General features: G+C 39.0%; 2 protein-coding genes across 6 annotated transcripts in view; one reads left to right on the top strand and one right to left on the bottom strand.

Moving 5' to 3' along the window:
* sdccag8 (SHH signaling and ciliogenesis regulator sdccag8) overlaps nt 1-13,659 on the top strand; it is a 38,105-nt gene extending 24,446 nt beyond the window's left edge. For 2 of the 4 annotated variants that reach the window (XM_043256079.1, XM_043256077.1), the window contains 3 exons: nt 916-1,047; nt 11,865-11,974; nt 13,014-13,469. In XM_043256079.1, coding sequence (XP_043112014.1) covers nt 916-1,047; nt 11,865-11,974; nt 13,014-13,054 — 283 coding nt within the window. In that variant the 3' untranslated portion in view covers nt 13,055-13,469. The other 2 variants (XM_043256078.1, XM_043256080.1) reach the window with 2 other exon arrangements.
* A 304-nt stretch (nt 13,660-13,963) lies between these two features.
* The window catches only part of akt3a (v-akt murine thymoma viral oncogene homolog 3a), a 78,812-nt gene continuing 66,108 nt past the window's right edge, over nt 13,964-26,667 (bottom strand). For both annotated transcript variants that reach the window (XM_043256082.1, XM_043256081.1), the window contains 6 exons: nt 25,487-25,609; nt 24,741-24,869; nt 19,873-20,087; nt 19,632-19,719; nt 18,984-19,086; nt 13,964-17,916 (listed from right to left, as the gene is read on the bottom strand). In XM_043256082.1, the coding sequence (XP_043112017.1) occupies nt 17,831-17,916; nt 18,984-19,086; nt 19,632-19,719; nt 19,873-20,087; nt 24,741-24,869; nt 25,487-25,609 (744 nt within the window). In that variant the 3' untranslated portion in view covers nt 13,964-17,830. The remainder of the gene's footprint in view (nt 17,917-18,983; nt 19,087-19,631; nt 19,720-19,872; nt 20,088-24,740; nt 24,870-25,486; nt 25,610-26,667) is intronic.

The raw sequence follows: 26,667 nt of genomic DNA, 5'->3' as shown, positions 1-26,667 counted from the left end.
TTGATTTATTTCCCTGTCCTGTTGTTTTATATCCGGTGACAGTGTGGCCTTCTGTTCAGCGTAGTGTTTTAAACCTATAGGCAGATGAGCACGCAGCACGCTGGCAAGGTTCATTCTGCATCAGACTCGGATGAAGGTTGCTCTCGTGTCTGATGCAGCTAATACAAGCGAGTTGTGGTGGTGGATTGAATTACTCGTAACAGTTTGAGCAAACACAACCCATTACCATGTCTGTTGACTTATATGAACACATTAAACAAGTTTACACATTAAATCAAAGATCCGTTTTTTTGGAGCTGATGTCTTCCATGTAGGCTCTTTTAACTTTTGGAGAGCAGGGTGTTTACGGCGCTAATGGAGTTGACTTGGCAGGGCTTTACCTGATGGCAGAGTCCTCAGGTGTTTCTGGTGCAATGAGAGTGTAGTCTCGTTAAAAAAGAGCCACACATTTGTCTCTGCCTAAATAACTGTCGCTGGAGTCATGGTATAGTGGTTAATTCAAATTCAGATACGGATACGACCCATTCATTGATCCTTCTCCGCTCTACTGCCTCTTGGGAAACAAAAGAGGAAAAACAAACAAAGACAAAAAATGGTTTCTGCCTCTTCCTGATAGGCCTTCACACATGCTGCATTTAAATATGTCAGGGAATAATACATTTATTATATTAAAGAATATTAGATCAGCTCATAACTGCCAGTACTTATGTATTGTTTATTAATTTTCATCTGTTTTAGTAATATATGTTTCGTTTATGCAATGTGGGCTGCTTTTAAAATGCATAGTATTTTTGTAGTCTAAACCATCTATTATCAGACTAAGCATTATTAGAGTCATTAGTACAGTTAAAATGTCTTTTACAGTATCGAAAGGTAGGTTATAAAACTTAAGCGTGTATGTGTGTGTGTGTATAGAGTAGAGATGGAGCAGTTGTCTCTGGAGAAAGAACACCTGCAGGAGAGCGCTGACAAACTGCGAGGTCGTTGTGAAGAGATGGAAGAGCAGTGCGTGCAACACGGGAGGATGCACCAGCGCATGAAGCAGAGGTACGCACACCTGCAGCACTGACCTCGAGTCCTGCATCACATGTGCACTCCCCATACGAGCTTGTTTAGTGTATCACACTATGACATCACCACATTTGCATAATGATGGACTAAAGCTAAAACCAACCACAGCTTAATGAGTGAATCTTTGGGGTGACAGCGAGTCAGATTTACAGGTTTGCATCCTCCACACAAATCCAGTTTCAATTGGTAATTTTGCATACGGTTAAATGTAATATATTTAAGTTCTAAATATGAGATTTCATCAAAAACATGTCAAGTTTTTGCTTCCTTAATGAGACGTGAAAAATGTCAGTTATGAATAAGTGTGCATATAATTAACAAAACTCAAAAGTTTGGGGCTTGAAAGATGGCCAGTCAGAGGTGTTTTCTGTAGGTTAATAAGAAGAATCCCCTCTGAACTAATTTTTGTGTTCATGAGTTCTACAGATCTACCTGATATATTCAAAGAGAGAGAAAAATTCAGACACACAGTGTAAATAAGAGATAGATTGTGTAGTTTGGTTTATGAGGACAGTGCTTACTGCCCAGGGCAGAATCTATCTGCATTAAGTGATGCAGAATAAATTCAGTGTAACAAAACTAAAACGGCAACAAATCTGTGTTGGCTGAATATATTTAGCAGCTTCTATAGTTAAAACACTCTTGATGTTTTTTTAAGGCAAAAAAAAGCTTATTTTGTAGAAGTGCGTGTCTTTGTCACCTTTTTCACACATGATGAGTTTGCATCCCTGATAATATATACGTAATCACATAATCCTCCGGAAACTGTTCTAATGATAACTGATTTGCTGTTCAAGAAGCATCTCTGATTATTATCAGTTATTTTCAGGATTATTTGATAAACAAAGAAATAGTAAAAAAATACATTTCTAACATTTTAAATGTTTTTACTGTCACGTTTGATCAATGGAAAAAAAAAACCTCTCAGATCTCAAACTTTTGAACGGCAGTGTATGTTCTTTAGAAAATACATTTTGTCAGACTAAAATGCTTCTCATTTCAACAAGGCATTGATTAGATTTACAGGCGGCAGCTTTGTAACCTCTCAATATGTCTAATATTATTTGGAATCAGATAGTGGGTTTATATATATCCGATACATGTGAGCATAGCGCTCGTACCACTTCAGTGTGTGTGTGTGTGTTTCAGGCAGGGGCACATGTGGCCACTGAGTGTAGGGTTGAGGGGCGTCTGGCACACCGCCCGAGCCAGCATGTGGGCGAGTGAGTGAGTGTGGGTGTATCCACAGTACCTTCAGCCTGAACCGAGCTTCTGCTGGGAGCACAACATCCTTCTGTTTCCTCCACAACTTTACATATTAGCGAATATCCACCTCCTCGAACCAGAGAGAAACAGATACAAAGAAAAGTTACGTTTCCACTGCCGCCCCGTAATGAAAAGGATGTTGTTTTTAGATAGTTTTGCAGTGTGGGCATGTAAGTGAGCTTTCCTCACATAACTGGAGCTGTTAAAATGGTTCGTCACCTTTGCAATTACGCAACATTTCTCACAAGAGCTCACAGACCGAGCTCAGAGGTGAGATAGAGCGATTAGAGAGAATCTATACGTGTGAAATATTTATAGTTGCCTTTACCATAGCATATACATTTTTATTTGAATTATGTACACTCTAGAGAGGATTTCCGCGCTGAAATTTTTTCTTTGTGCTTTTTATGAACTATTCTAATATGTTCTAGCTAATCTTTTTTGGAACAATTCAATACAAAGCAAAAGTTTCAGCGTGCACGAGGACAAATTTGGCGTTCTGGCCAAAACAGAGAAAAATCAATTTGTGAGAGTTTACCGCATCGCACCGTTCCCCTCTCTCGCTGTCTAATGCTTTGTTTATTGCGACGCTGACACACACATTTCTCCTGCTGTTGGTATCTAAGACAGAAGGTGCCGGAGCCAAACTTCAGCCCTCGGCTCTGAGTAAGAGACTGAGAGGTCTGGTCCCTCCCGCGTCTTCGGTGCCCCGGGTGTCTCTGCTCTGTAGGGCACTTCACCCCACCGCCCGTGGGTTAAGGTGTACGTGTTAATAAGTTGGTGCAAATGGCTCCGGCGTACATGCAAATAGCCGGGGCCCCACCTCAGATATTCTTGATCGGGCGCACAATCTGTGCTGCGAAGAGCTGCAACAGCGTGGCACGCATGAAACATTTGGAAAATCAGCTTGATTTATTTTTACCATTCGAGCCAACGCCAAGCAACACAGGGGTTTTCGGCACACAATGTTTCACTCCTGCAAGTTATTTATTTATTTTCCACGTGGTATTCGCATATTTTCTGCCTAGAGATTAGGGCCAGTGATATATGAAAGGCTTGGAGTGTTGGCCAACGATTGTGCGTAATAGCCTGGGCTTTATAGAGAACATCAATAATACATATGCATATCAATCCTATTTTTATTTCATAAATGCATTCTGGGCATCGTTTTACTGCTGTGTAAGATGATTGACATTAGCGTGGTAAAAGCCACTTTGGGATGTAGTAATCAGTGTTTTTTTGTTTGTTTATTTTTTTATATTCCTGACTGATTTCATATTGTCTCATTAATGTACAGTAAAAAGGTCAAATAGTCTTTTTAAGGTCAAGTAACAGAAATATGTAAATAATGTAGGAGTGCTGCCCTTGTAATTTCTAATATAGATTTAAATTACATTTTAAATTTAAGTAGGATAGAATTTTTGTACCATTAGCACCAGAGATGTTAAACAAACTTTTATCTTTATAAGTCAGTTTGATTTATTGAATGCACCTAATAAGCTATTTGAACCAGACTGTGGTATGTCTTCGGTATTAAATATATTATTAATGTTATAATTATTCATATAAACTGTAAAATTTATTATGATTTCTTCGTATTGTAATTTCTTATTACTTTGTGGCTGTCTGGTGTTTGAAAGCTGATGCATTTGGGGGTGACAAAAATGTAAAAAATATGCAGCTTTCCCCCTGTACATGGATTTATGAATTTTTTTGTAATTGATTGCTGAGGTTGGAAATAATAAACATTTTTATAATGGATGCGCATTTATATAGTTATTCTGAGACTAAAAAGTAAGCTAGAATATGCTCTTAGAGAATAAAACGGGTATAATGATGCCTAGTATGTCCGAATCAATATTCTTTCCATTAATCGATCAAAAATTATTTTTATCCTTTGTTCACAAATTATTGGAAAGCTTTTGGAAAAGTGATAGAAGTTGAAGATGAAGACTGAATAGAAAAAGCACAATATAATGCATAGCCTGTCAAAATTAATTTCAGAAAGCATTATTAGGTATTAACATGAAAAGCTTTGTAGGAAAATTACGTGTCCTGCAGTGTGGCATGCTATACTCTGTCTAAATGAGCACTTTGTTAATTATTTCATAATTATTATGCATGCTGCTTTTATGCTCTTGTGTTACTTAAGAGACACGCTTTTGTGCTTTTTGAAATGTATGTCACTGCAGTACCACGTACAGGAACAAGTTTTTGAAGGCATCTAAAATATGCAAAATGTTTACAAAAAGTCTTTGTCAGTTACCCTGATCATTTTAGACTGTCTAAAAAAAACGCGGCTCGATATCTGATTATTTGTTCATAATTTCACCTACGCCGAGTCCTCGCTCACACAAGCTCCTCAAACATTCTCTCCTCTCCGCTCAGCCCCACAAACACACATCTGCCAATGAGCGTCTTTACCAATTATCACTCCCTCTCACCAACACACACAGAAGCAAACGTGCTCCTGTTCCTTAAAGGAGTGTTGTAGCGTATACGCAGATGTGTGCCTAAATCTACAGGCTTCTGTCAGCCATATGGCAGCATAAAGAAAGATGGTAGCGGCGTGTGGATGTGCGCGGAGGGGAGCGTGGATGGAGAGCCATGTGTAGCGGTAGCTGGAGCGCTGCTGAAAAGGCTGGAGGAGATGGTGCAATGGAACAAATGTCCGCCTGCGCCGGGGCCGAGAACAGCCGCGCTGCTGCCGGGGAGACGGCTGGGCCTCGGGCGAGGGCTGCTTCATCTGGTTCCCTGCCACCCACCCCCGCTATACACCCCATCCTTCACTTACACACACAAACGTGCATTTAGTACCCTGTGTGTGTGTGTGTGTGTGTGTGTGAGAAAAAAAAAAGCTATGCCACTTTTCCCAAAAGCAAGAAAGCTTAGTAAACTTTTCACTTGCAAATGAAGTTGGCGAGGAGTGAAGGAGATGGCACGCTTGATATGGATGATGCTTGTCACTGTTTCTTTAGCATCCACAAGCTCATCACTGTCTTTTCTGGGTCAGATGTACCTTTTGGTGTTTTTCTAGCGGTGTGCTTGGAACAACAGCTTTTGAAAAGAGGTCATTTGGACTTCTCTTCTTCAAATCAAACGGGAGTCTTGTTTAAAATATCTGTGCTTTAAGTGGCATAACTTACTAAATCTGAGCTTTGCTAGCAGACAATAGGCCAATGATTGCTATACTGTATATGGACCAGATTATATATTTCCAGTTTAAGTTTGATATTGTGGCTCTGTATATTATAACATTTTTATAGCAAACATTATTTCTGCTTTCCCATTTGAGAGAGATGGATTACAGCAGTCAGAAGAGAGAAAGATGTCAAAGCAGCTGAAAAAAAAAACCTCTCACAGAAATGTCTAAAAAAAAATTTACAAGAAAATGTATGTTTGCTAGAATTACATGTCGTTAATTAAAACTTACATTTACCTCCTATAATATAAAAACCTAGTTCATCTTTGTGAATCGATAAGCGATTGGGATCAAATGTTTATCAGGAAATTGTTCATAATAAATTATGTAAAATTTATAAATGTAATTTGTTCCTGTGATGGTAAAGCTTATTTGTACTTCAGGTTTTAATGTAGCGTGATTCTTCAGAAATAATTTTCAATATGCAGATTTGATGTTCAGGTAACACTAATATATAAGAATAATAATAAAAATATCTTTCTGCACTTAAACTTTTGATTGATGGTGTACAGTAACAACTTCAAGCTAATCCTATCTTGATTCGCCGTAAGAAATAATTGATAATAGAAAAACATGTTGTGACAGTTTAAGTTTAAAATACAGGTAAAAAACTGCTTTGTTTGAGTATTTTTAGCATTTAGCACAGACTTTCTAAACTAAGTGATTACGGATTCGTTGATTATTAGCAAGTGATCGCTCGTTCAAAAACTGAAACTGATGCCAGGTGGCACTTGACATTAAAAGTTATGCTGTAGCGTCACGCACTCTCACACTCTTCAGTATGCAGCTAGGGGGCAGCAGGGAGCCTCTCCACCCTAATTTCCCTCTTTTCTCTACCCTTCGTGGGCCAGCTGGCCCACACTGCCGGGGGCAACAGCTCCGTGGCCTGCTGACAGAGCCTTGTGGTGCGGTGGCTCTACTGCTCCTGCTTACGCGGGTGCTGGGCACATCCCAAGGCATGCAAACTGTAAAACGCTACGTGGTGCATCCAAGCGCTCCCTATCCAGCGCTAAGACCTCATTTATAACATCAAAATAGTGCTCACTTAGCTCCTTTCTCAGGCTCTGTGTGCAGTAAAAGCTGATGGCAGTAACAAACTTTATAGAGACCTGACATCACATATGTTGCGTAGCCCAATGTAAATGTGTGCATCACTTAAGAGCAGATTGTTGTTGTAGCATGTAGCTTAGTAGATCAAAAATTTTTATTGACGTCAGTAACATCGTGTGATGTTTGTACGGACAAAGTCAGTTCTACGTGTGGTCTAAACCACGGCTAGATAAAGCAGAGATCATGTACAACAATAGAGTTTGGCTAGTCTAGAGCAGGTTAAGGCCTGCGGTCAGTCGAGCTGTGTCTGGCCCTGGCCCTGCGTCCTCGCTGCCGCTGGCAAGCCTGTTTTAACTAGCCAAGCCAAGACAGATTGCATATATTCTATACCGCTTATCCTTCCTCCAAGCCTCGCGCACCCATTCCCGCCACTATCCGCAGCATGCTGCTGAATGGAGCCCCGCAAATTCAGCGGATTTAGTGATTTGTCGTTCCATTTGTTGAGATCTTTTTCTATTGGTTTGTTTGTGCATTGAAGGAACTAAACCTGCCTCATTTGTTCTGATATGCTGTACTAAGTAACTGCTATTGTCGGTGTTTTTGTGAGCCCTGTACTCATTAGACAATTTTAAAAAAAGATAAAAGATTTTCCATTTAGTATTTCATGTTTATTTTACGCTTAATTCATTTAATCTAAAATGATTTCCAGAATTAATGATTACAAGGGCTTTTGTTGCATTCACTGAATGTAAAAAGAATCCATTTTTTATTTTGTATATTTTTCAGGGCGCATTTCAGCTGTTTTGTTTTATTTTTGGGGGGTGATTGGTTTTGTGTATTCGCAAGAGCTGAGAGTTTATTCTCTGCTTCTTGCCAATTCATTTGGCCAACGCTAAACAGATGCTAAGCACTGAACATCGCTCATAAAAATCACATACCCTGAGGCCACAACAGGCCACATGAGTGGAGGAACTTCAGTCCAGTCCATCAGCGTCAAGACTCGCTGTACAGGTGGCAGCACTGCAGGCCACTCGCGCTCTCGCACTGTTTATTATACTAACTCACAGCACCTGCAGATCATTCACAAAAAAACGTTGGTTTTGAACCATCAAATATGTATTTTTAGTATTAGAATTATTTATTTATTTTACAAAATGTCCATTTTGGTTTTAGAATCCAAAGCAATGAATTTAGATTCACATACAGTATAGAGCTAAGTTACATAAAAAGTAAAGAGCTGAAGTATTTGTGTTTGAGGAGTGGAGTAAAGCAGGACCTCCTATGTTTCAGTTGAGGGTCTAATTTAATGTCATTCTTTAACCAGTCCTGTCTTGAGATGCTATTTCAATAACTAAACTGAATGAACTAGATTGACAAACACACTTGATAATAAAATAATGGTAGAACACAGTTAAAAGTGCACTCATTTAAAATATCGTGTAATACTTTTAAAATGAAAAAGTAATGTGCTTCAATTGAAGCACATTACTTTTTCATTTTTATAAAAAAAAAATGCTGTTCTTTTGAACTTTCTGTTCAACCAGTAATCCTTAAAATCACATTCATGTTTTTTTAAACCAGCATATTAGAATGATTTCTGAAGGACCATGTGACACTGAAGATGAGTGTTGATGCTGAAAACTCAGATTGGAAATTTACATTTTGAAATGTATATTAAGAAAAATAAATGTTAATATTATTTCAAAATATTAGTTTTTACTGTATTGTTGATTCAATAAATGCAGCCTTGGTGAGCATAAGAAACTTGAATCTTTCCTCAGCCTGAAATTGGGTCTCACTTTATTTTAAATGCCAATTCTCACTATTAACAAATCATTAACTGCAACTTTTGCCTCAATAAACTCCTGATTTGCTGCTTATTAGAAGTACCTAAGGTAGTCGTTAGGTTTAGGTATTGGGTAGGATTAGGGATATAGAATATGGTCTAAGTACTAATAAACAGACGATATGTTAATAACTGGCATGCTAATGAGCTACTAGTTAATAATGTAAATAAAATTCGTCCCTATACTAAAGTGTTACCAATAATTGCTTTAAAAAAGTAAAGCCCGGTATTCTCATATGTTTTGTAAATATCTAAATGGCCGGTACAGTTACCTGAGCGCTTATTTCTCTCCTCAGCTGTCGGGTTAGCCGTGTCTGTGCGTTGCGCTGGCTTCAGTTAGCCTGGGAGCCAGCAGATGGTGTCCTTTCACCAGGGTCAGCGGGGAAGCTCTACTCTCCCTTAAAACCCTTCTCCAGCTCTCTCAGTAGCGGGCAGAGGCAGCAGTGTCCAGGCCGGGCCAGCTCAGCCCAGCTCCATGCACTAAGCTGTATTAAAAACCTAATTAAGTTGCGTGCCAGTAAATGGAGGGAGGTTATTGGATTTGCAGCCTTAGCTGCTGGACAGCCTTCTAATTTAATCAGACTCCCGTTGCGAGTCCAGCTTCAGAGATGACTACGGGAGTTTTCTCTCTTTTTTTTTTTTTCCCACTCTTTGGGACAGTTTGTGGGAGTCAAACACAAACTAACACGGCCCTGAACAAGGGCATGGGTCACGCACTTCGGACGGATTTGAGACTTTTTCTCGAGTGGCTGTAGAGCAGATAAATATGGGGGGGGGGGTCGAGAGCTGTTTGACATTTGCTGTGATTGTATAATAGGTTAATGCAGCACGTCTGTCTCCAGAGGTGCAAAGGTGCTGCAGATGGCTCGCGTGTGAGGGGAGGAATTACACAACCTGCTTTAGCTGCTTCAGGATGCCTGACCATATACTGAGGCCAACATGCACTTACAGCAGAAACGGCAAACGTTCTAATGAATTGGAATAGATAAGTGACATTGTGACAGGCTTATAATTTGGTTCAGCTGAATTATGAAATGTTATCCATTAGTTCATAATCATTCCATTAGTTCTTGTTTAATCCTAACAATATTTTTAATTGCTGACTGCTAGGAAAAAAACCTCATATAATACCACTACAGTGAGTTTAATAACACTGAATTGGTTGGTAATGTTTTCTTCTGTTCACCACAGCTGCATTTATTTGATAAAAAATACATTCAGGTTTTTTTAAATCTAATTTATTTCTGTGATAAAGCAGACATTATTCCAGAATTCAGTGTCAAATGATCTTTCAGAAATCATTCTTATATACTGAACTGGTCTTTAAAAACTTTTTTTAATATCAATATTGAGGTGTGCTTAATATTTTTGTGGAAACTGATACTTTTTAAGGATTCTTTGAAGAATAGATGGTTCAAAAGAGCAGCATTTATTTAAAAATATAAAAATCAATTTTTGATCAATTTAATGCATGAAAAAGTATTATTAAAGCATGAAATTAATAATAATAATTATAACAATTATTGATAATTTAATTGTTAAAATTGTTTACAATAGAACAACATTATTTCAAATAAAAATTACATTGTGACATTATAAATGTCTTTACAGTTTTGATCAATTAAAAAAAGAACCTTTTGATTTCATAAACTAAGAATGTTATTTAGTACGTAATATTAATAATTATTTAATAAATAAGGAATATTATTACTGCTGTTTCTATCCTTAGTAGTAATAATTTAATTTTACATGCAAATGTTTATTTTTCATATTTCAAATTGATTTAATTTTTTTATTTACTTTTGTGGTAAGAGGGCTGTAAATTCATGTATTTGAAACTATAGGCTTCCTGTATTTTTTTCCACAAGTCATTAGCAAAGACATAGATGCAGTGTACAACTCATATTATATACAGTAACTGCACACAATTTATACATATTTACTTTGAGTGATTAGAGTCTGCATATTCATAATAGTTTTTTTACTAATATCGAACCAGTCTCAAACAATAAAACTCCTATTTTGAGAAGAAAAGTAAACCCTGTGTCAGAAAAAGCAGATGGCACACTAACAGCGCTTAAGCGGGTTTACAAATAATGGACATGTTCTTGCAGCTCTCACTTCTGAAGTTTCTCTCATTCTTTTATTTCTTATTTATTTCTCATTTTGGTAAACAACAGCAGATGAATGGTACTTTCTAAAAGACCTGAGAACAGCAGAACTGCTAGATAAAGGTTTGGATGGGTGCACTAATACAGAAGAACATTTGGAGCTAAGTAGTGTGTGGAGGAGGTTAGGGCCAGTGTCAGAGCGCTGCCAGACTCTGGAGGTGGGCGGCAGCAGTGGCGCCAGCTCCCTACACAGCAGGGCCCGAGCATGGGACAGGATGCCCACCACAGCCCTGTGATCAGCCCTGTCCAGCTCACACCAGGAAGGCCAGCAGAGAAATGAAAGGAAAGAAAGAGGAGACAAAAGAACTACAGCGCTTGACTGAGGCCCGAGGACAGGAACAAGCTGTCTAGCGCAGGCGGACAAACTATTCTGCTCACGGGATTTAAGGAACCAGAGGTGAAAAGCAGAAAAACATCTACTGTCACACCAGACAGGGGGGAAAAAAGAAGAAGAAAAGCTTGAAAATGGTTCTTGCTTCAGTCAGCAGGAGGCTCATTTTCGGCTCATGCTTTCAGTCGCTTTCCTCCATTTTCGTTATATTTAGGCAGATTATTGATAGTAAGGTAGTTGTTAAGTTTAGACAGCGGGTAGGTTTAGGGGTGTAGAATATGGCATTAATGTGTGCTTGATTAGCACTAATAAAAATGGCTAATATTGTAGTAATGTGCATGCTGTTAGGTGTGACTGTAAAATGAAGTTTTACAGTATTGTATATTACCTTGGACTTGTTTAATTTCCCACACTAATGAAAATGCAGATTGTTTAGAAAGAAATATCTTACAGCTCATGTGACTGTTGTCAGAAGATCACTCTGAATGTTTGACACAGATATAGTGATTGAGACAGTGGTGCTGTGTGTTTGCCCAGCCAATGGCAGAGGGAAGAATCTACTTTTATTAATAGCTCCAGTTCTTACGTACTTTCTATGTATGGAAAAGAAGCGTACACGTTCTAAAATATGTCTACTTTTAGCTTTTAGAAGTTTAAAAAAAATGTATGTTTGCAGTGACATGATAAATGATGACTAAATTAATTGCAGAATTGTATTTTCCGTGTGCTAATCGGTGATAATATGATTTTCAGGTTTTGCCAGGCTATTTTGTGAAGTCTTTCAGCAATTCTGTCGTTTCGACAAACATCCCAAAATTGAGAACTTTCTGTTGGAAAAACATCAGGGGCAGGAGAGCATTTCTGAAAGTCAGTCAAAGCTCAGTCTGGTACAGTGAAGTGTGTGTGTGTGTGTGTGTGTTTTGTCAGACTGCAGCAGCTGGACCAGCACTGTCAGGCCAGTTCCCAGCAGGTGCTGCAGCTCCTCAGCCGACAGAAGCAGCTCCTGCAGGAAGGACATGCACAAGCTGGGAGCCCAGGTCAGTCTCTGTTACACACTCTACTCAGACCTTTAGAGTGCTTTACCTGCTTCAACTTTTAACATCAAAAACATCATTGTTTCTTTTACTCCAAACTAAATCATTCGGAATATATTTGAGAATGACCATAATTTTGCCATATATAAACTTCTACAATATATTTATGTATATGAATAACCATAAAATAATAAGTCTAATGCTTCTTTAAATTCTTGTATTAAATTAAATGCAGTTTTGTTTTTCTGAGCCAAAAACACATCTTTCACATTTTCCCGTTATACTAAATTTACCCACTAAAATCAACAGTCTTGGGAGGCGTATTTATCAAAATATATTTTTCAGACAAAAATCAATTTATGACACATTAAAAGGAAGTACTTTTAAATTTTAATAAGTTGCAATTTTACATATTGAAAATATGCTACTATCCTAGGTTTTGACCATTTGTAAGATTTTTTTTTACTCGTTTAAAACAATAATGAATTTTATTTTTTATATATTTTAATATGTGCAAGTCTATAAGCATATTGTTAGATTTTTTACATAAATATTGTGTTACACTTAATGTCTTTGACCCATACTTATAAAACTTCAAAAAGACTCCTCTCAAACCAAATCAATCAGTTCTGGAATCGCAAAAAAAAATCATCTAAATTTTCTTTCTTTCTTATTAATTTATGAGTTAATTGACTTTGAATATGTACATCTTTTTTTTCAAATATATATATATAAATGTTACATCAAAACGGTTGTATGTCAAAACCAGCTCAGAGTCATTGAAGAGAGAATTGTAACGCATTGATTATTTTTCTCTGATCCCTTATATATACAGTAGCGACAGTCTAATCATAATCTCCATTCAGGCTAATGATAAAGTAGAAGATCTGGATGTTGTACGAATAACTTTGAAGGGAAATGTGCTTATATTGTCATTTTAAAAAAAAATATCGATGATGAAATGGGTTTAATTTTATTTGCGCTTAATATAATTACTTGCAAATGTTTGGATTGTGTAGTAAAATGTGACCTGCATCCGTAGAGAGAGAGGAGAGAGCGCACAAGCAGCACAGCAGCTGGTAGCCATGGCTGCACATCACGCTAGACTAGGCACCCACAGATGCTCATCCAGATTGCTGCTAGAGGCACGTCAGCAACAGACAGCGAATCGCCGAATGCTGACATTCGTTGGAGATTATTGCAAATGGAGTGATGCTCCGCAAAGCGCCGCCGCTTTCGGCTCTGTTAATACTACCATGCTGTTGTTTTGTTATTAGAGCGAGTTAGTAATTCAGACTCTCCCTCTGAGCATTTGTGTAAGAACACCCACATGCTGACCGCTCAGACCGTGTCCCGCTCGCGCTCACAGCTCATTATACAAGGCCAATTAGGAATTATGCTAGGCTGTTTGAAAGAAATGAAAGCGTTGTGCGAGACAGAAGTGCGGTTCATTCCTCTTCTTCTGTTAAGATGATTAGTACTTCTCTTGTTGAGGCTGTCTCACGGTTGTCCTGTGTGCGTGTCACCTTGTCCTCAGGTGCATGTTGAGAAAAGAACGGACATGCCGGCCGTGTGAGGTCACGTGATCGGTCAGGAAGAAGGAACTGACCGCTGTGACGCGTGAAACGCTACGAGAGGAGTCAAAGGACAGCGTTTACTTATTTTAAATAAAGAATGCATAAAAAGCATACAAGAAATGTGGCTTCATAACTGGACATGACTAGATATCTGTGAATGAAATCCTTTTTTAATAACTTGCATATTTTTTTGTATTTATTTTTTTTATCAAAGATACCAATTAAAAAATGTTTTCTCTCTGTATATGTCCCCATTGTATAAATTAATCCCCATATATATATATATATATATATAATTATATTATATATATATATATATATATATATATATATATATATATATTAGTTGTCTTATGATAGATTGTGGATGTTTTTTGTCTGGAGCAAATAAGTCAGAGACAGAACTCAAGCCAAAGCAGATTGACATAGTGCTTTATTTAAGCAGTCTGTAAGAAGGAAAATAATGTGCATCCCTATCATATACATTTACGTGTAAAAATACTAGGATGTACAGTGTACAAAAACAGTTTCTTGCAGATAAGCTTTCCGCATCCACGTGGGCCCCTATACTGTATTCAAGGAAATAAACTTTGTTTTTTCGTTTTTGTTTTTTTTTTATGATGAATGGTAATACAGTTCTTTATTTTTTATTTTCCGTGTTAATCCCTTCCATGTAAAATTCTTAACACATGACTAGTTCTTAACATGGATCTAATGACAGAGCTAGCAAGGTCAAGAAATGTCACAAACTCTAAAGCTACATGGACATAAAATGTTTCTTTTTTTGTTTCTTTTTTTTTTTTAAAGATTCGTCTTTTTTTTTCGTTTTTAAATAAATACTTTACAATTCATGCTCATTCATAATACACTACCAGGAGCGCGATATAGAGAAAGTCTGTTGTAGACAGTACAAACAGTAGCAGCAGTGTGCACACGGATGTGCGCTTAGGAGGGATGGAGCCCGTGCCGCCCATGTCTCCATGGGTCCCTTCCTCACACTAGTTCAGTATTCAGGGAATTAGGACTTTAGCTTGGGCTTACGTGTGTTTTTACTGTCCTGAAACTCTGAAGTGGTGACAACAGCACAGCTCGACTTTTCTACAACACTAGAGCATTAGGGGAATCTTGGGAAATGTTAGTCTGTCTGTGTCACCAGGCAAAGCTTGTGTCTCCTGGCAGCATTTCAGGTCTATCCGCATCCACACCGTTACATATTACAGAGCACAATCACTCAGGAAAAGTAAAGTAGCATGAGGTCCATGAGGGGGCGAAATCTGTGCTTTCAAGTTTTTTTTTTTCCTCTCGTCTTATTTTCTTTCTTTTTTTTTTCCAAAGCAAGGACCCTTTTTTCTTATGCTGAGCTATATAAAAAGAGCAATGGGTATGAAAGTGCTACTACAGGCAGATACAAAGCCAAGTGTTAAAATATGGAATTACAAAAGTGTATGATTGATTTGGACAAAGCCAAAGGCCCTTCTGCTGTTTAAATAAAGTAAAATCACATGCAAGTTACCGCCCCAATGAACATCACCATTCTCTGCCTCTCCATGTATTTTGAGGAGAACCCTTTGGTCCCTCACAAGTGCATATTTAAAATAAATGAAATGGACGAACGGCGTCACAGTATGATCGAACAATCCTACCAAGTACAATCCGTACAATCACAAATCTGAAGTGAAAAAGCAAAAACAAAGGAGCAAAGAAAAATACAAAACGAGTGCTTGCTTCTCCCTACTCGAAACCTAACCGGAAAATGTAAAACAAGACACAAATAGTTGAAAAATATTCAAGTTATTCACTTATAAATAAAAAAAAATTCATAAAACAGAATCGAACACCCCCCCCCAAAAAAACTAAACAGTCAGCAGTGTAAGCCCATTAAATTAAATCAGGTAGTTCTTTAACGTTTCGTCTCGCTTTCTCAAAAACAATAAATAAATAAAAGGAGAAAAAGGAATGGGGGGAAAAAAGACAATGAATGGTCGAAAGGAAAACGTGCAAGTCGGAAGACGGAATGACACAAACAGCGAATCTTCCCGCAGTACCACGGCTGTGCTGTCAGAAAACATTACTGGGCTGGACGTCACAGTTTGAACGCAAGAACATCCTCAAGATCGACTGAAATCAAATCTGGCAATAGAGCAACAGTACCATGCTACGGCATCTCACATTACACCATTGGACAATTCACAATGCTCACAATCAACGCAGGCATTTTGGCGGAAAGCTCAGTTTGGCGTGAGGGAGGTGGACAGAAACTTTCTGAATCATCCTTAAACCGGCCGTCATCAAATCCGTGTCGGTCTTCGGCTAACGTGCAAGAAATCCCAGTTCAGACGTCCCGCTCTAACGGACCTTGTTCTACGTCGCGTTTCATATACAGTTCATACAGTCCAGACTCGCTCCTTCCTCGCGTATCACTTCCTCTCTTCGCTAATGTCCGTATTCTCACCTCAACCTCATACCTCGTGGCCGCACTCAAAAAAGAGCCAAGGCAAAAAACGAACGAAAGATTTTGCCGTTCCTGCCCAAATTAAACTGACACGCTGAACGCAACAACAACATGCACAAGATCCATCTTTACACTCAGAAAACAAACACCACAGACACACAGCAGGTTTTATTGCCAAACACTATCAGGAAATGTACTGCATATATCAAATTATTACTCAATAATCCAGATATTTCCCTTTGATCCCGTTTAAAAAACACTGTCCGTTTCAACTCATCTCATCAAGCTTCATCCAGTCTGTAACCACCAGAAACATTTTTCGCTCCTAACTCATAGACATCCTAGCATCTCAATGTTCATCGAAGGATTTGTACGCTAACATCGGATCGGGGGTATTTTAAGAAGGAACGTGAACATGATATTAGATGTAGCGAAGCACATTAGCACTCATTCGTTAATGTTCACAGTCCTGCCTATGTGCCGCGTCTTATTTAAATGCTCGTTAAAAGGTCAAGCAAAGCACAATGGGACGCGTGTCCTGCTCTGTTACAAACTTTAACATTAACGTTGACCCATCTGAATGAATCAGTATGGTCTTTTACAGCCCTTTCATTGGTGGAAAGACAAGCGACACGTTTCAACATCAGACTGCTCACAATGTTGAGGAAGAAAGTCAAATTCCTTTGGGGAAGAAAAAAAAAGAACAACACTACATTGGGGTACTAAGAAAACAGTTCAGGGAAAATAAAATAAGAAGAAACAAAGGCCTTTGCAGTGACCCATCTACATTCGTAAGCCTTTTTAGGTGCATTTATTTCATTCAAAAAAAAAAGAAAAATTCAGAAAGCACTCTTAATAAACGCAAGGACAAACAAACAAAAAGAAAAAAATAAATACATTTTATAGCAAAAAATGTGATTGAGAAAAAGTGCTTCCTTTTAATTAATGCTGGCTTATTTTTTGTTACGGTTACATGATGACTGAACTATTGAGGGTTGAGGCTTTCTCACGACTGTTCGAAAACAGTTTGGTCTTTGGGGGAATTTCATCTGATCGTCAACTGTACATCACAGTTGTGTATCGCTGAATAAAACACCCCGCATCCGTCAAACGTGCCATTTTTCCCAGGGAACGATATGTCAGAAATAAAGCCTTCGGTCAATACGTTTGAGTGAGCATTTCTAACGGGTAGTTTTAGTCAGAGTTTAGCGCTGCATAGCTCAGGTTCACAGGGCTTTGTACGGAGGAATACTAGGTTGTGGATCGATGGGGGGGGGGTAAAGCTAGTCCTGAACACAGACGTCCTCTGTGAAGCCTGAGTAAACCGTTTATGGCAGTTTTGACAGAAGGTGAACCTTAAAAACAGTAAGAACAGAAGCAGCTGAGACTGGAGTGGTTTGGAGTAGCTATACTAAGTGTACCCAGAATCGCCCAGAAACCCATGTGAATCTCTAGCCATGCAGTTATATGGATTTATCTGAACTAATGGATGTGTCCTTCGTACTAGTTCCCACCGAATAAGGAATGTGGAGCAACATCTCAAATCAAAGAGAGAAACACAATAAACACAAACAGCAAAAGTTCTCCCATCGCGACCCAACCTTTGGGCTGGAGCTGTGAGGACGTTTGAGCGGGCTGGACCTCGGTCCGACCCGACGTGCAAATTCTCATTACCCTAAATCAGAAGTTTCCCTTGGTCTAGCTAAACAAATGAAAGAACCAAGATGGACGATGAAGGGTCAAAATGGGCCGGGGCTGTTAGAAGCTGAAGACCTAATTTGTTCCAGTGGTAACCTTGATGAGGATGAGGCAGTGTCGGCTGCGTGGCGCTCACTCTCTCCCGCTGGCGGAGTAGGAGAACTGGGGGAAGTGTGGCCGTCGCTCGTTGTCCATGCAGTCCATCCCATCTTCATCGACTGAGGAGAGGAGAGGAGCACAGGAGCGGTCGGTCAGGAGCAGCTAGACCAGGCGGTTTCAACCGGGCTCACGCTAATAAAATGTTTTCTGCAGTTAGCCAGGAAGAAAACTTTATCTGAGCCACTTTTACACTTCACATCGGGTCACCCAAAAGCCTGCAATATGCCAAAAAAACTGGCACCCACACACTTACAGGATACAAGCTGTTGAATACGGAGTCTGCGGAAGACTTAACAGTTTGCAGGCGAAAACAAGGTTGTTACTTTTATTAAAAGGGTTATGAAGACAAGATTTAATTGGTCCCACACATCCTAAATACCGACAGGACCTTCTATAAGCTTTGGCATTGATATTGAAAATATTACTGCCTTGTTTCACCTCACACTTGCCAAACTGGTTTAATTTAGCATTCAGATAGTTTACATTAGCATATAATTTAATAAATGTGTGCACAGTCAAGATCGCTGATGGAGGTTTACCTCTGTTACAATGACATTTACATTTTTTTCAACACTGTTGCTAATCTTCTAGGTAGGGACTGAAAAAGCTCATGTAACAAAAATGTAGAAATGGATTTAGAATTTATGCTGGTTTAAATGTATAATTAGATAAATGTAATTAGTGTTGAAATGGTTATGCTGCTTAATATGTGGAACATAATATAAAATATGTCAGACTGCAGAAAAAGCAGACACTGATACCACTGTATAACTTGAAAAACTGTTGCTTACTTTCTGCTACTTTTAGAAGAGCGCAGTAACTGTTTCTAACATTTTAACACTAGTCTATTGATGCTGTCTGTGTCTATGTGAGATGAAAATCGGATGGCACTTCAAGAACAATTCAGGGAAATAACCAGGCGACTTCTTCGCAAACCTTCAAAAATTAACACCCGTAGTTTTCAGGTGATTGAGATTTGTGCCAAAAAGCGATCTAGTAAACAGCATACGCTTATGACTGAGAAGATAATTAAATCAGCACAACATCGTGCATGCTTGCTCGAATACACTTTTGTGTCTTTTCAGAATTGTCAATGTATGCAGAGATAAACAACAGACACACTCACATTTTTCAGGAGGGGTTATTGTAATCGTCTGAGCTGTGAACTCTTCATCGAAATATCTGGTATCCGTCTCTGACGACACCTGAGGCTTGAAGGGAGGTATCAGCTGAGGAAGGAAGAGAGGGGGATGAAAAAAAAAAAAAAGAAGAAGCAGAACACCTGTTTGTGCAGATCTGACACTGCATATAGTATGGTGAGCTGGAGGGCTCAATCTAACACCTCTGAAGCGCACCTCCTCTGCCAACCATTGTGCTATTTGTGAAGGCTGTTCTAGTGACAGTGACCTATTAGTGCACTGAGTCGCACGTAACCTCTGTCTTAACATGTACAATTATTTTGGTTTTACTCTAATTTTAAAGGTTTTTTTTTAAAAAATTACTTTTCTTTGGTATCAATAAACTAGCTTTTCCGTGATCACATATAAAGAGGTCAAAATAAAGTTAAATGCCACATTTATTATCTATGAAAGCCTGCTTCTGTCCTGGAAAATCTAATTATGACACATAACATTGTGAAAGTCAAAATGAAAAGAACCATGATCGGAGAGACCTTTGGTGGCATTGGATATGTTTGGGAAACGCAGGCCAGGTCGACATAAAAAAAAAAAAAGTATTGTGTAGTGAATGCATGACAGTATAAATTCTGAATTACCTTTTTATCATAGACATCCTGCCAGTCAATTCCAGTAAAGAAACTATGTCGCATAATTTCTTTAGCATCATCTGGACCTCCGCCAAGTCTGACAGGAAAACAAAAGGAAGCAATGTATTTAGTCACAAGACAATGATCCTACAGCAGTTAGTTCATGTCTAAATAAGTGCAATAAAGAAAGACCAACTGCAACTTAATAAGACTAAAGACTTTACTATCTATGAAGATTTTTATGACTGACCTCTTATTGGGATCTTTGATGAGCAGGCCTGACAGTAGAGACTTGGCATCAGCAGAGAGGGTCCTGGGGAACTTGATGTCCTCCATGAGGATGAGCTCAAAAAGCTTCTCATGGTCTTGATTGTAGAAAGGCAGTCGGCCACACATCATCTCATACATGACCACCCCGAGACCCCACCAATCCACCGCACGGCCGTAATCATTGTCCTCCAGCACCTGAGAACAAACACACATTTGAAAACCTCTTAAATATATGAGTGTTAACCTCTTTAACACCGAATAAATATTGCATAAACATAAAAAATATGGATGTCTCTGCACCAGTGTTGTGCAAGACACTCAACTGAAATACTGGCTTAACTTAAGCTCATAAATTTTGATTTAAATTGGAATTCTGATTACAGAAAGAGGTATTTAATGATTTGCAGTTTTACTACATTTAACACAGGTAACTCTAAAATCCATCTGTCTATAGATAAATCCAACAATCTATACATTCCTCTATGTTTATATCCAGCTATCCATCAATTCTACTTTCTATCCATCCATCCAACCTTCAAAAAGCCTTCTCTCAAAAACTTCTAAACAAATAACTAGTCTTTTCTAGTTAAAATTACAGTCATAAAAGTTACTTAAGTGAAATCTAAATAAATAAAATGAATCCTGTTCACTACCTCACTGTACTGTAGTTTAGTCAATTCAATTCTAAATGATGCACAATCCTATGAAAAGCCTGGCAACTGTATTTCAGAAGTTGCTCGTGTGTAACATAACACTGAATCAATTTCATCTCTGTAAGAGTCATCAGAGCTAAGAGTTCCTAAACGGATGGCAGTCATGAACATCAGCGCTAATATATGAATATCAGTAGCTGATAATGGCAGCACTTCACACGCTCTTATTGTAGTGCTTCTCATCAGCAAACCCATGTCAGCGTGAGCCAGCTCCGTCTCTTCGGCCCATCAGTGCTAGACTGATAAAAGCGTCTGAACATTCGTTCTGCACCGGCGCATCAGGTCAAAGATCCAGCACAGGATACAGTTGGAACCTGGAAGCACGATCCTAAAAGCGTGATATCGCTGGATCAAAGCTGCGGATTTGGGCAAGCGTCCCGGGCCCCAATTACCGAGGATGCTCATACACACCTTACCGTTAACTCTTATGAGTCTACGTGCTGGAAACAAGGCGGCTAGAGTTAGCTTTTCAGAGTGGAGAGTCGTGATTAATACGTCTGACTAATGACACGGCTGGCTGGCGCTGAGCCAGTTAAGCATATGCTCAGAGTGGTGTTATAATGATGTCTCCTCTCTGATCTTTAAAAACAGGCAAACCTGCATGAGTCAACAGCAGCATTCATTACTCTGTCTGATTAGGGGGCACAATGTGAACGTCCATGTGTGAACGCAGGGCTAACAGCCTCCATACAGTGAGATGGGTGTATATAACCACTCCAACGTCAGAGCAAATCTTCTGAATGGTACATTGCGTGCTTTGAACTACACTTAACAAGTTTGAACTATATAAGGGTTTTTTTTTTTTTTTTTTTTTACTTTTTACTGTGTTACTCAGCAAGGACATTAAATTAAGAAAAACAGACTATATAAGGACATTTATAATGTTTGAAATACATATTTCAAATAAATGCTGATTTTATTTACCATAAAGCATCAACACTGACAATATATACATAAAGCATCAACATTGATAATAATAATTATAAAGTACCAAATCAGCATATTATAATGATTTCAGAAAGTTCATGTGACACTGAAGACTGAAGTAACGGCTGCGGAAATTTCAGCTTTGCATCACAGGAATAAATTACATTTTAGAATATATTCAAATAGAAAACATTCCCTTTAAATTGTAATATTATTTTATTGTAAATAGTTTTGGTAACACTTTTGTATAGGGGACCAATTCTCACTAACTAGATGCTTATTAACATTTGCTTTTTATTAGTACTTATAAAGCACTCATTCTGCATGACCATATTCTACTTACCTAACCCCTCCTAATACTTAAATTATAAATTATAAATAAGCAGCAAATTAGTAGTTTGTTGAAACAAAGGTCATAGTTAATGGTTTGTTAATAGCAAGAATTCCCTTCTGTTTTGTGTTATTTTTTAATAATAATAAATAAAAATGCAGCCTTGATGTGCTTAAGAGACTTCTTCTAAAAATGTTAACTTATCAGTTAACAGTAACTTATATTTCTTGTTATTTATTGTAGAATTATAACTAAAAATGTATCGCTTTATTGACTGAACACGGTTGTCTTTGCAGCTGCTTCATACAGTGACGTTCACATGCATTAAGAGTCATCTAAAACGAATCGCTATTCTTTCTTAAAAAGAAACTGAATGTATCCTTCATCATTTCCATTACAGAAGTTACAATTAATCAGAGTGAACGTGTAGTGAAATTACACGGACAGAATGTGTGTTTTTGCACGTCTAAGTCCAGGACCGGACAGGACCGTGTGTTCTAGAAGCAAACAGGAGCGTCAGCGAGGACACCGTTCATGTGTGTGCGCGGCACGTATGGGCGGATTGTGCTGTTTGTCCTGGGAGTGTACGTGAGCAGCTCGGCTGCAGGCGGGGATGCGATTAATGCACACAGAGCCAGTTGGGGTCTCCCTGTTCCAGAGCCACAGGCGAGGAGGAGCGGCCGCAGGGGAGGAACAGGCCCCTGCTCGGACAGCCATGTGGCAGGGCTGCTGCTCCCAGGACTGGGCCCTTGGCAAGGCTGGCCGGGGAGGGATGGGACAGAAAGCCTGTGGCTCCACCAGCCCAGTTCCCCAGCAGGGCAGTGGAACAGACAGCCTCCATGAGCTTATCCCACTTTGGCCGGGCTACACGAGGACGCTTGCGCACATGCACACAGACAGGGCTGTGCAAAGTGCATACAAATATATGCGCGCATACTGTAAACACGCACGCTTACCTGCTGCTAAGCACCTGTACGCATCCTTCAAGAAGACGAACGCTAGCCACACCTGCACGCTGACAAACGCACGTTCTGGAGGCTCATTTACAAAAAGCTAATGTGCTCGGAATCACACCTGGAAACCAGCGATAATGTGTTTTACTGGTTGCAAACATACCGTAGAAACACTGCTAAAGATGTGACTGATGAGAACTGAATGACAGATGACATACAGCTTGTGAAAGCGAACTGTTATTAGACAAGTATTTCTGTAAATGTATCTTCATTCATTCTCATTAGCACTTAAAACATTTGGTGAGGGCCAAATTCAAGCGAAACTATTCCAATTTCACTTCTGTAACCCTAAAAGAAAATCTTTTTTTTTTCCTCGAAATATCTTTCACACTCTCTCTCTTTCTTCTTTCTCTCTCTCTCTCTCTCTAATCCCCCTCTACTTTGCATCTCCAGAACTTGGCTCAGGCTGTGCTCTGTTATTTTTACACCAGTACGGCAGTATAGATTTCCAGGTTTCCCAGCCACCTTCTTCCAACCTTCCCCATCTGCCACCATCTGCCTCTGTTTAGCATGTACTTTTTTGTGCAATCACATACTCTTGTGAAAAATAACCAACACTCAAATCATCTCCTGGCACAGCGGCCAGGCTGAGCAAAACAAAATGTTGCGCCAAATTGTCTTCCGTACTTTTTCGAGTGGAATCTATATCCCCTTCACTCCCGCTGCCGCCCCCTACCCGCTCCCCCCTCCTGTCTATAAATATGGATTTAGCCACTGCAATCTGGGCACCGTGCACACCTCTGGTTGGACAGAAGGTTGAACAGCAAACTTCTGTTCAAAGAAAATAAAAGTGATAATTACTTTTGCTATTTAAAAGACATGATTTGTGCTCCTGTTTAACAGGCTGCATTTATATTACTGATATAAATATCTGACATTTACAACACTTTCTGCGAAGCCTGTACATATAATTGATAACAATGCTATTAATATATTAATATAGGATTAATTCAATACACTGCTATTCAAACATCTGGGGTCAGAAGGAGAAAAGAAATTAATACATTTATTCAGCAAGGATATATTAAATTGATTGTTTATAATAGATTAGCATCTTATATAATGTTTTCTGAAGGATCATGTGACACTGAAGACTTTAGCAATGATGGTAAAAAAAAATAAAATCAAAATATAACCAGTTATTTAAAATTGCAGTATTATTTGACAAGATAACTGCTTTTTCATTGTTTTTTAATCAAGTAAATGCAGCTTTAGTTAGCATAACAAATGTATTTATATTTATTCTTAACATTTTATTTACAGCATCTTTTTTATTTGTTAAAATACCGAACTGATTAAATGATAAACTGTATTACAAATCCTAAATAATCATAACCACACTTATATGACAAGTATTGCATTATATTAATGTGATTCCAATTATTTGTAATCACTGTTTAATACAATTAATTTTAAGAACATACACCAGATTGTATTACATTTGTCGGTGTGAATGCATTAGGAACATTTGAATAATGTATTTTATTGAGGCTTCCCAGAAATGAGAAGCATCAAGATCTTGAACAGTTCACTGATGTACAGTTCAGAGTACTACAGAAAGCTTCTGATAATTACCGTAGTTTAAGAGCCTGACTAAAGCAAAAAGTTATACTTGTATTGTAAAACATTACTTCAAACTTGCACGCAAGGCACTCCATGTCATGACAGCTGTAACCAAATATTTTAATAGGGTCATTTAATCATTCAAGCCATAACTAGACTCTCATGATATGATCTGAAATCATAAATTTGTCGTTTAAAAACCGATGGGCATGTTCATGGTCTCCTGCATATGCTCCACTGATTACCTCTGACAGTTTTTGGGATAGTTGCAGGTTTTGTTAATGATCGGGGGTTTCTTTACCTCTGGTGCCAGATACTCTGGCGTCCCACAGAAGGTCTTCATGGTAGCAGCATCAGTGATTCCTTCCTTGCAGAGGCCAAAGTCTGTAATTTTGATGTGACCGTCTTTATCAAGCATTAAGTTCTCCAGCTGGGCAGAAAAGAAAAGAGGGTGGATTTGTTAACTTCTCCAAACAACAAACGCAGAGTTTGGAAGTTGCAACAAAACTTAGAAGCTCTTTTTGAATCCCACTTTTTGAATCGACTGAATTCGTTACATGTATATGATGAGCATAAAAGTGTATTGTCCTTTCTGTTAAAGCGTCTTCATAATACAATAAACACATACTGAAATAGAAAAACACACTTGCTAGTACATGTATGTAGAGTGTTGTATTCTTAATTCATGATGTTAATATTGTCTGAAAAAAACTATAAAACTACACAAATAATATATTTATTCACTGGAAGTGAAAAGAATCTTCAAGCCACATTAATTTAACCTTTTAATTTTAATGGCTAAGTTGTTTGTCCAAGTTTCTTGGCACTTCCACAACTGGCTTGGTCCAAGGCTGCGAGCAAAACACTGTGTCATCATCCACAGCCGCCAGAGTTTGATGTTTCCAAAAACCAAAGAAAAAAAGCCCCAAACTCTAGAGCTTTTAATTACATTTTCGGCGTCCCATGACATAGACTGGGATAAAGGCATCGCGACAGAACAAAACCTTCTCTCTAAATATATGAATTCTTTCCCCTTTTTCTGTTTACCTTGAGATCCCGGTACACGATCTTGGCAGAGTGCAGGTAGTCGAGGGCGGAAACGATCTCGGCGCCGTAGAAGCGCGTGCGGTCCTCGGAGAACACCCGTTCTCTCGACAAATGGAAAAACAGCTGCAGGGTAAACAGCAGGGACAGGATTGCAATAATTACTGATTTATTGGAGGAAATTAACACAACACAAACTGCCTCACATCGCCATATTGAGATGATAGATGGCGAGGCCCTCGGAGGACGCCCAGCGAACCCAGACAGCAGCTGGCACATCATCCCCGGCTTTCCAGAGACAGGCCGGCACGGCCTGTTAAATCAGCATTTTAATCAATACACCAATCTTGTTAAAGGCAGCGCTGCATGCTCACGGGCTAACGCTCCATTAAAGTGGCAGGAGCGCCCCGTCCCCGGCAATCATCTCAAAGCGCCGTAGCTTTTATGGAGTGCCCCGCTCTTCCTCTCCCCTCCCGAGTCAGATGTCAAGGGTTTCTGTCAACTGTCTGGCCCTCGGCTCCACTTGAACCCGGCTTATAGAAATTACCCAGAAGCCCGACGAGGAGAGTCTGTCTATTAATTGCTGTGGGATGTTTGAATATGGCTGTCCGGGGAGAGCTAACGGCTCCGCTGATCAGCCGGAGGAGGGGGTGGCCGAGGACAGGTGTGCCTTCATCAGAGCACTGGCAGCTGTGAATGTGGCGAGGCTGAAAGGGGAGAGACTGATGGGCTCTGCGCAGCGTGTGGAGGTTAGGGGCTCTGGCTGGACCAGGCAGGGGGAGCAGGTGACATTGCAGGCTGAGGGAATGAGAGCGAGATTGCCGCCTCTCTGATTAAACAGCACCGTTGGTGGTGGAATTTCATTTATCAAAACTTGAGCCCCTCAAGATGGAATCCTGCGCTCTGCCATATCGACAGAGTGACGCTGTCAAAGAGGTCAACTAAACTCACAACACTAAACTTTTCGAACTGCTACAGGTTATAGGTGTTTGACTAGCATTTGTTTAACAATATTGCATTTTTCTTCAAGCAATTGGTTAATATTAAGTATGCTTTTACAATCAAAAACAAACCGCGTTTCTCCCTTCTTTGTATAATTCCTCAACTTTTTATGTCACGTCCATTCATTTTCAAGTGAAATTTACCTTACGTCTAGTCCAATACAATTACAATTACATAAGTGC

This window comes from Puntigrus tetrazona, chromosome 13 (assembly GCF_018831695.1).
Source record: "Puntigrus tetrazona isolate hp1 chromosome 13, ASM1883169v1, whole genome shotgun sequence".
NCBI classification, from domain to species: domain Eukaryota; kingdom Metazoa; phylum Chordata; class Actinopteri; order Cypriniformes; family Cyprinidae; genus Puntigrus; species Puntigrus tetrazona.
Note: the sequence above shows the minus strand (reverse complement) of the source record. Positions and strands in the feature narration are given on the sequence as shown.